At 43.0% G+C, this 10,676-nt stretch overlaps 1 protein-coding gene across 1 annotated transcript; it reads left to right on the top strand.

Moving 5' to 3' along the window:
• Positions 1-6,441: 6,441 nt before the first annotated feature.
• On the top strand, positions 6,442-10,022 carry LOC137043168 (extracellular calcium-sensing receptor-like). Its single transcript, XM_067419329.1, has 6 exons — positions 6,442-6,662; positions 6,765-7,056; positions 7,289-8,077; positions 8,167-8,394; positions 8,872-8,995; positions 9,124-10,022. The coding sequence occupies exons 1-6, from the start codon at positions 6,442-6,444 to the stop codon at positions 10,020-10,022; spliced, it is 2,553 nt and encodes an 850-aa protein (XP_067275430.1).
• The last annotated feature ends 654 nt before the right edge of the window (positions 10,023-10,676 follow it).

The raw sequence follows: 10,676 nt of genomic DNA, 5'->3' as shown, positions 1-10,676 counted from the left end.
TTTAGCTCCGCCCACACGATACGCCTCCAGGCGCTCGGTTTTTTCCAGAAAGACTCGGTACAGCCCATATTTCTTTTACAAATATAATAAAACGAAAGACTTTTCGGAGATATGAAGGATGCAATACTACTCTATGGGTACTCAAGATTGACATGAGATTGACTGAAACTGAGTGTTTCACCCCCCCTTTAAGAGACGAAATGGCCAGCAAAAAGATAGTTTGAAGTGTCAGGAACTTGTCTGATACTTCCTCAATAGGCTCGAAAGGGGCCAAAGATAGGCCCTGGAGAACAATGGCCAAATCCCAGTTCGGGACCCTCGGCCTCAACCTCAAAGTACCACGAAGGAAACAAGTAATTAATGGGTGTCTTCCCAAAGACACTCCACCCAAAGGAGTGTGGAAAGCAGCTAAGTCCGCCACGTACACCTTTATTGTGGAGGGGGTAAACCCTGCTGAGAACCTTTCCTGCAGGAACTCCAGCACTGTACCAACGGGCAGTTAACTGGGTCCAACTGGCGCTCTCTACACCACACTGAGAACAATCTCCATTTCAGTGCATATAATTTCCTCATGGACGGAGCTCTGGAGTGAAGGATGGTCTCAACGACCTCAGTCGAGAGACCCGCCTCTAAGAGCTGGCCCCATAGTTTCCATCACTCCGGGCGGGGATGAAGAAAACCCCGCCTACTTGAGAGAGAAGGTCACCCCTGGTCGGAATCTACACATGAGAGCCTTCCAGGAGGGATATTAGGTCCGAAAACCACACTCTGGTCGGCCAGTACGGAGCCACTAATAGCACACGGACTCCGTCCTGGCGCACCCTCTCCAGAACTCCCGGAAGCAGAGCAATCGGGGGAAAAGCATACAGGGGTAGCCTCCATTCCCTGGGCCTCGGCCCCTGCCTCGATAGGATGTCTGCTTCCTGATTTAACACCCCCGGGATGTAAACTGCCCTGATGGAGGGCAGTTTCCCTTGGGCCCACAGGAGGATCTGACGGGTGAGACCTCAGACCCTCCTGATGATTTATATAGGCGACCACTGAAGTGTTGTCCGTCCTGACCAACACATGGTGGCCCCTGAGGTCTGGCAGGAAATGTTTCAATGCAAGAAACACAGCCAGCATCTCTAGCCGATTTATGTGCCGTAGCTGCTGATGTTCCTGCCATAGACCTTGGGACGAGCGACCACTCATGGTCGCCCCCCACCCCGTGAGAGATGCATCTGTCGTTAGCGTGACGCGACAAACATGAGCTCCTAACATGGGACCCTGGGACAGAAACCGAGGATCTTTCCACATGACCAGAGCACGAAGGCATTGCCGCATGCGAAGCGGGTTCCCCCTCGGGGAGAACCCCCTGGTTCTGAGCCACCACTGCAGTGGCCTCATGTTCAGCAGACCAAAAGGTATTACATTGGACGCAGCCGCCATGAGGCCTAACAGTTTCTGAAACTGCTTTACAGTGACAAATCGGTCTAGCTTCAGTTCTTTCACCATCAATAAGATCGATGTTATGCGTGTTGGCGATAATTGCACCCGCATAATTATCGAGTCCCATATGACGCCTAGAAAGGTGGTCCTCTGAGCCGGAGAAAGCACATTTTTCTTTGCGTTTAACCTCAACCCCAACCTCGTCATATGCGCGAGGACAACATCTCGATGCTGAACCGCCATCTGCTCTGATTGAGCCAAAATCAACCAATCGTCAATGTAGTTTAGTATGCGGATGCCCTGCAGGTGCAGAGGCACCAGAGCTGCATCCACACACTTCGTGAAGGTGCGGGGTGACAGTGCTAGACCGAAGGGAAGTACTCGATATTGGTATGCCTCTCCCCTGAAGGCAAACCTCAGAAACTTTGTGTGATGTGGAAGGATGGAAACATGGAAATAGGCGTCTTTGAGATCTATTGTGACAAACCAGTCCTCGGACCTGATCTGTGACACGATCTGTCTGAGTGTAAGCATCTTGAAATTTAGCTTTGCTACAGAACAATTTAATAGACGCACATCTAATATCGGGCGCAACCCTCCATCCTTCTTTGGTACAATGAAGTAATGGCTGTAAAACTCTGACTCTCTGCTGGGAGGAGGTCCCCTTTCTATGGCCCCCTTTCGCAGAAGAGTCTCTACTTCCTGTGCCATGACCAGAGCCTGCTCAGGGCCCACCTCTGTAGGTAGGACACCGCTGAAAGGAGGTGGCCCCCTTCTGAACTGAATCGCGTACCCCCTTTCTATTATCTGCAGGACCCAACGAGATATATTCGATAGACGTTTCCACTCGTCTAGAAAATCTACTAAGGGAACCAGCCTCTCGAGGCTGGCCTCTGGTGTAATTTGAGCAACAAGTGCAGTGCCCTGAAGCGGCGAACCGGCAGGGAACACCTGACCTGACTGCTCGCATGCCCTCCGAGGAGGGGGCGGACCACCCTCGGGTTTGCCCCGGCATTGCGGCGGGGTTGGCGGCGCGGCCCCCTTGAGGGCACCGAAGGAAGACAGGTACCGTGTGCTGAGGTAAGCACCGACTTCCTTCGGAGGGGAACACCCTCATCATCCTGACCCGTCTGGCATCAGGACTTCTTCGACGAGGCCTTCTTGGCGACAAAGACTGTCCTCAGATAAGCCCTACCCCTTGAAGGCCTCGTCTGCGAGAGCCGCCCCGCCTCCACGTCTCTCTGAGGGGGAGCACGGGCTGTGACGCTCTGCTTCTGTTGCGCTCTGTGTGAGGAGCTCGTACTCGGTTTTGGCTGCTGAGCTGCAGCAACCCATGGGACCTGGACGTGGAGAGGGAGAAACTGCTTGAGCGCCGCCGTTTGTTTTTTGGACTCCTGAAACCTCTCGGTGACTGTTTGTACAGCGTCACCGAAGAGGCCAGCAGGAGACACATGCACATCGAGCAGGAAGCTTTTCTCCCTCTCTTTGATTTCGGTGGGGTTGAGCCACAGGTGTCTCTCCATGGCCACCAGGGCTGCCATAGAACAGCCCACACATCTGGCCGTCTCCTTGGTGGCACGGAGAGCTAGATCAGCTGACTGCCTTAGCTCATTGATGACATCACCTCACCTCATCTCTACCATCAAGATCCCTCAGCAGGTCGGCCTGGTATGCCTGCATAATAGCGATAGTATGCAGACATGCCGCGGCCTGACCTGCCGCCAAGTACGACTTACCCACCAACGCCGAAGTTGTTTTTAACGGCTTGGTGGGTAATTTCGGGGCTTTCAGGGACGATGCAGCTGAAGGCAAGAGATGGCTCGCAAGCGTCTCTTCGACCTTCGGCATCGCCCCATAACCATATTGTTTCAGCCCTAATATATTACTATGTGTAGAAGTTTGTGGGCTGAACACTCTATATGATGCCGGTTTCCTCCATGATCTAGACATCTCGGCGTGACGGTCTGGTAAGAACGGCAAGCACCGACGTTGAGGCTCTGCCACACAGGACAGTAAAAAGCGCTCATCAAGTTTGCTTTTCTTATGATGAGCTTCAGATCTCTCAACTGGCCAGTCGGTATTTAACCTGGCTACCGCCCTCGTGAGCACCTCAACTAGCTCCTCACCAGCGGGTGACTGAAGTGTCGATTCTTCAGTCGCGATGCTCTCAACGTCCACCTCCTCAGAGCTGGATAGTTGGAGCACCGGTGCCCCGCCAGGGGAGGAAGAAACCGCAGGGCGGGCTTCCAAACCCCGAGACGAGGCACTGGATCTCACAGGTGAGGGCTGAGATAAGGCTGGGCTCGTCTCAAACCCCTCTGTGAGATTTCAATTGTGAACCCCACGACTGAAGCTGCCGCTCTGCCTCAGCAGCAGCGGGACCCAAGCCACGGGGAACACGAGCTGCTTGGGCATGCTGCGCTCCCAAAGAAACAACACACATAGAATGAACCTGTGATGTAACGAAGGCAGGGATGAACACATCTAATTGCTGTTCACTCGCCATATTCTTCCTTTTTCTCTTTATGTTATATATACAGTCTTGTTCAAAATAATAGCAGTACAATGTGACTAACCAGAATAATCAAGGTTTTTAGTATATTTTGTATTGCTACGTGGCAAACAAGTTACCAGTAGGCTCAGTAGATTGTCAGAAAACAAACAAGACCCAGCATTCATGATATGCACGCTCTTAAGGCTGTGCAATTGGGCAATTAGTTGAAAGGGGTGTGTTCAAAAAAATAGCAGTGTCTACCTTTGACTGTACAAACTCAAAACTATTTTGTATAAACATTTTTTTTTTTCTGGGATTCTGTGAATCACTAAACTAATATTTAGTTGTATGACCACAGTTTTTTAAAACTGCTTGACATCTGTGTGGCATGGAGTCAACCAACTTGTGGCACCTCTCAGCTGTTATTCCACTTCATGATTCTTTAACAACATTCCACAATTCATTCACATTTCTTGGTTTTGCTTCAGAAACAGCATTTTTGATATCACCCCACAAGTTCTCAATTGGATTAAGGTCTGGAGATTGGGCTGGCCACTCCATAACATTAATTTTGTTGGTTTGGAACCAAGACTTTGCCCGTTTACTAGTGTGTTTTGGGTCATTGTCTTGTTGAAACAACCATTTCAAGGGCATGTCCTCTTCAGCATAGGGAGACATGACCTCTTCAAGTATTTTAACATATGCAAACTGATCCATGATCCCTGGTATGCGATAAATAGGCCCAACACCATAGTAGGAGAAACATGCCCATATCATGATGCTTGCACCTCCATGCTTCACTGTCTTCACTGTGTACTGTGGCTTGAATTCAGAGTTTGGGGGTCGTCTCACAAACTGCCTGTGGCCCTTGAACAATTTTACTCTCATCAGTCCACAAAATGTTCCTCCATTTCTCTTTAGGCCAGTTGATGTGTTCTTTGGCAAATTGTAACCTCTTCTGCACATGCCTTTTTTTTAACAGAGGGACTTTGCGGGGGATTCTTGAAAATAGATTAGCTTCACACAGACGTCTTCTAACTGTCACAGTACTTACAGGTAACTCCAGACTGTCTTTGATCATCCTGGAGGTGATCATTGGCTGAGCCTTTGCCATTCTGGTTATTCTTCTATCCATTTTGATGGTTGTCTTCCGTTTTCTTCCACGTCTCTCTGGTTTTACTCTCCATTTTAAGGCATTGGAGATCATTTTAGCTGAACAGCCTATCATTTTTTGCACCTCTTTATAGGTTTTCCCCTCTCTAATCAACTTTTTAATCAAATTACGCTGTTCTTCTGAACAATGTCTTGAACAACCCATTTTCCTCAGCTTTCAAATGCATGTTCAACAAGTGTTGGCTTCATCCTTAAATAGGGGCCACCTGATTCACACCTGTTTCTTCACAAAATTGATGACCTCAGTGATTGAATGCCACACTGCTATTTTTTTGAACACACCCCTTTCAACTAATTCAACTAATTGCCCAATTGCACAGCCTTAAGAGCGTGCACATCACGAATGCTGGGTCTCATTTGTTTTCTGAGAATCTACTGAACCTACTGGTAACTTGTTTGCCACGTAGCAATAAAAAATATACTAAAAACCTTGATTATTCTGGTTAGTCACATTGTACTGCTATTATTTTGAACAAGACTATATATATATATATATATATATATATATATATATATATATATATATATATATATATATATATATATATATATATATATATTTAACAAAGGTGAAACATTCTTGCTTAGTTTTCTTACTAAGGACAGACAAAAACACCAAATAGACAGACAGATTCACACAGGTTGCTTACTGAAGGCACAGAAGCTAGTTTCTGTTTGTGTTCGCGAGTGCTTTATAGTTTCCGGTCTATGACGTCACCCGCCTATGACGTTCCGTCTTCCGATTGAACTGATTCGTCACGCACTTCATGACGCAATCATGCAGAGGCGTTCTCACAGCGTTTCGACGCAGCTCGAGTTCCCTGATAGGGAACAGATCTACTATGCTGTGATAAAACATACATGTTCATTTTTTTTAGGGTTTTTTTGTTTTAGAATTTTTATGTTATATGTTCAAATTGTTCTCCTCTGTGCTCAAGAAGAGCCAAAAGAGCCTTTTGACCGTGAAGAGGACAAGTCTGACCCTTAAACAAAGAGGACCAGAGGGTTAAAGCCCCACCCACTTCCTGTTTTATCAAATACAGAAATAAATAATTTTGAGATTGTTACAGAAACAAATATTGGCTCCACTCCCTAGCACAAAAAATTGAGACATTATTAGTATCAGCAGATATCTTTCCAAATAATCAGATATCAGAATCTGTGTAGACATTTTGTATCAGTGCCATCCATAGATATGTTTCTTCCATAATGAAATGAGTGTAGAAATGTAACTAGAATAAATTATGTATTATGCCAAACCCCAAAGGGTATTTTAAAATACAATAAAAGGCACCACTACCATTGTTCTGTCTCAGAAGTTCCTGCCCTGCATACATATTGGCATGGCAAAGAGAACTATGTCACTGTTGCTACTGATGTTGGTGGTGGATGGGGTCTGTGTACCAGCTTCAGCACAAGTCTGCAGACTGCTTGGTCAGCCTGCACTTCCTCTACTTTCTGCAGAAAGAGACATCAACATTGGGGCGATTCTCTCACTTCACAGAAGCGCTGTTTTACAAAACCATAATTTCACTTCCAAACCAGAGCAAACAACATGTGGCAGGTCTGTATAGCATTGACTCTGTAAGAAAAAAATGACAGAGAATGTCTTTGAGATGATTCATTGGAGACTTTAACACAATTGACAGATGCTTTATTTTCACAGCTTGTACTTGCGAGAATTTAAATTTCTTCAGACACTGATATTTGCTATTGAGGAGATTAATAACAGCACACAACTGTTACCTGGTGTTTCTTTGGGCTATAAGATATATGATTCCTGTGCTTCAATAGGTCAGACTATCTTCTCAGGCATGGCTTTGATGAATGGTTATGAAGAGACTTTAAGTGATACGTCTTGTTCTAGACCACCAGCTGTTCATGCCATTATTGGAGAGTCAAACTCCTCTCCCACCATTGGCTTGGCATCTGTAGTTGGTCCATTCAACTTACCTGTTGTAAGAACTCTTACTTTTCTGCTGCTTGTTATGTTGAACAACTGGATTATGCAACAAAATGTATGCTTCAAGTCACATTCAAACACTGAAAACAACTATTGAAAAAATATAGAAAGCAATAGTTTTATGTTGTAGTAGTATGCGTATGCCAATAATGCTATTTGTATAGTAGTGGTGTATAGTGGATTAGGAATTTTAAAAAGTACCTGATTTATTTTTATTTTTATTGCAGATCAGTCATTTTGCCACATGTGCATGCCTGAGTAACAGGAAAAGGTATCGATCCTTCTTCAGAACAATACCCAGTGATTATTACCAAAGCAGAGCACTGGCTCAGCTTGTCAAGCACTTTGGCTGGACTTGGGTTGGGACGGTGAGGAGCCGCAGTGACTATGGCAATAATGGCATTGCAGAATTTGAGGAGGCTGCAAAAAAGGAAGGGATTTGTATTGAATACACAGAGGCTGTATTTAAAACTGACCCAGAAGAGCAGTATCTGAAGACACTTAAAGTGATAAAACAGGGCACTGCCAGAGTGGTGCTGGCGTTTATGGGATTTGGAGATTTTGTCATCCTCCTTAGATTATTTGCACAACACAACATTACAGGCATACAGTGGGTTGGCAGTGAATCCTGGATCACTTCTCGAAATCTTGCAGAAACAAAGGAATACAGTTTCCTTTCTGGAGCTGTGGGTTTTGCTATACCACATGCTCATATTGTGGGCCTGCGAGAGTTCCTACTGAATGTGCATCCTGATCAAGAACCCAAAAATAAACTTTTAAAAGAATTCTGGGAAACTGTTTTTCTGTGCTTTTTTGGAAACAGCAGCAGTAGTGAGTGCACTGGCAAAGAGAGACTGGCAGATCTGCAAAATGAATATACTGATGTATCAGAGCTACGAATAGAGCATAACGTTTACACTGCAGTGTATGTAGTCGCATATACACTACATAATATGTTAAAAGACTTTTGGTCCTTCACCAACAGCAGCAAAGGAGAACGTCCCACACTTCAAAAGGTATGTAGGAGTAAGGAAAAAATACATAAAAACAAAAGTAAGGGTAAAAACAAAATGTATTAATTAATGTTTGTGTGGTTTCAACTTAGGTGTTAGAATATATGCAAGATGTGAGCGTCACTTTTAAAACAGGTGAGAAAGTTTTATTTGATGCAAGCGGTGATCCAGTGGCAAAATATGACCTGGTGAACTGGCAGCCTGCTGAGGATGGAAGTCTGAAGTTTAAGCATGTAGGTGCTTATGACAGCTCACTGCCTTTAGAGCAACGTCTTAAAGTCAATCAGGAACATGTGCTATGGGCAGGAAATAGTGGACAGGTACATAAATTATTGAGAGCATGTCAAATAACTGTTTGAATTATGAAATGTAATATCTAAGAACTTAATATTTAACAATATTATTGATTTAACTGCACTGACATTGTTGTATGAGAACTGAATTCAGAGGGATGATGACGTCAATGTTTTCTACAGAACTGCTTTATAGATGAAATTGACTAATTTAATAACTGATTATCTTTAAAACAGAACTGTATTAACTGAGCTGAACTACAGCCAAAATGCATATTTTTTTCTGTTATCACTGTAAAGCTCCGTTGAAATAATCTGTTTTGTTTAAAGCATGATATAAGTAAAGGGGACTTTACTTGAATAACAGTCATTTAGATGAAAAGTCCTGAACATTTTAAAACAGAGTAAAAGTTAGAAAAATTATTCCACAATTTCAAGCAAATAATTTAACAATTCAAAAAAATTGTTTGGCTCTCATATATAAAAAAAACTTTTTTCTTATAGTTGCCTGTGTCCGTGTGCAGTGAGAGCTGCCCTCCAGGCACTAGGAAGGCTGTGCAAAAAGGAAGACCAGTCTGCTGTTATGACTGCATTCCATGTGCAGAGGGAGAAATCAGTAATGGCACAGGTAAAATTGTACTTGCTGAATAACTCTCATGAAGATGTGATAAAGTGAAGTGTAATACTCTCCATTGTTTAAGTGACTTCATGATGCATTTCCCATTGGAATAATATTTCATTGATATTCCTTCACAGATTCTAGTGACTGCTTTCCTTGTGATTTGGAGTACTGGTCGAATGAAAGCAAAGACAGATGTGTGTTAAAAGTAGTTGAATTCCTTAGCTATACAGAAATAATGGGGATAGTGCTTTGTATTTTCTCCTTTATTGGCGTGTTATTAACAGCAATGGTATCTTTTTTGTTTTATCTTCATAAAGAAACGCCTATTGTCAGAGCCAATAACTCAGAGCTGAGCTTCCTGCTGCTCTTCTCTTTGACTCTGTGTTTTCTCTGTTCACTTACTTTCATTGGTCGGCCCACTGAGTGGTCCTGTATGTTGCGTCACACAACATTTGGGATCACTTTTGTCCTCTGTATCTCCTGTGTTCTGGGGAAAACAATAGTGGTGTTAATGGCATTCAGGGCTACACTTCCAGGAAGTAATGTCATGAAATGGTTTGGGCCTCTTCAACAGAGATTCAGTGTTGTTTCTTTAACATTAATGCAGGTGCTTATATGTGTGCTTTGGTTAACAATTTCACCTCCTTTCCCATATATGAATTCAAGCTACTACAGAGAAAAGATAATCCTAGAATGTAACTTGGGTTCAGCTATTGGTTTCTGGGCTGTTCTGGGTTATACTGGCCTGCTATCAATCTTGTGTTTTGTTTTAGCTTTTCTTGCTCGGAAGCTCCCTGATAACTTTAATGAAGCCAAGTTCATCACATTCAGTATGCTCATATTCTGTGCTGTCTGGCTCACATTTATTCCAGCTTATGTCAGTTCTCCTGGGAAACTTACTGTAGCTGTTCAGATATTTGCTATTTTAGCTTCAAGTTTCGGTTTACTATTTTGCATATTTGCCCCAAAATGTTTCATAATTTTGCTAAAACCAGAGAAAAACACAAAGAAACAAATAATGGGGAAATCTTAATCTAAAAAAAAAAAAAAAAAAAAAAAAAAAAAAACTTTAAAATTAAAGATAGTCATGTTATTAAGCAAAATGTATGTTCATATAAGGAGTGTTATTTCATTGTTACCCCAACGACACTCAATTGTATTTATCACTCCAGCACTCGGACAGTTAATTTGAGTCAGTTTTAGAGTGTTTAAAGGCCTTAAAAAATTGGATGGTGAAAAAAATGCATGTAAAAGACGGAATTTAAAAGAAAGTTACTGTTTTTGGCCACCCAAATAAATCCACTAAAGCTCTACTAGATTTAAGTCCCCTGGAATCATATTAGAAAACGTCAGTAAGAGATTTAGATTTTTTTAATTGATAATGACCTAAAAATGGACAAGCAAATTGACTTAGTGGTGTCATTTGTGTAATTATTATACCCTTAATAAATTACACATTAGACATCAATAATAGGCACTTTGTGTGTGTATATATATATATATATATATATAGCCTATACAAATAATTTGTTTACTACTGATATCAAATATAGCACCTAACTCAGGATCAAAGCCTGAGTTGACAGAGAAAGCTGATGATCAGCAATATGGGATCAACAAAGCCTCAATAGATTGGTTTGGTTTTGTCAACACAAAACTAATCCTGTAACCCTGAATTTGTTAAACT

The sequence above is a fragment of the Pseudorasbora parva genome, chromosome 16, assembly GCF_024679245.1.
Source record: "Pseudorasbora parva isolate DD20220531a chromosome 16, ASM2467924v1, whole genome shotgun sequence".
NCBI classification, from domain to species: domain Eukaryota; kingdom Metazoa; phylum Chordata; class Actinopteri; order Cypriniformes; family Gobionidae; genus Pseudorasbora; species Pseudorasbora parva.
This window is presented reverse-complemented; position numbering and strand designations above follow the sequence as displayed.

Coding starts and splice junctions, on each gene's coding strand:
- LOC137043168 (XM_067419329.1), top strand. CDS start 6,442: ATGGCAAAGAGAACTATGTCACTGTTGCTACTGATGTTGGTGGTGGAT. Junction 6,663..6,764: donor GAGCAAACAACATGTGGCAG/GTCTGTATAGCA, acceptor TTATTTTCACAG/CTTGTACTTGCGAGAATTTA. Junction 8,078..8,166: donor AACGTCCCACACTTCAAAAG/GTATGTAGGAGT, acceptor GTTTCAACTTAG/GTGTTAGAATATATGCAAGA.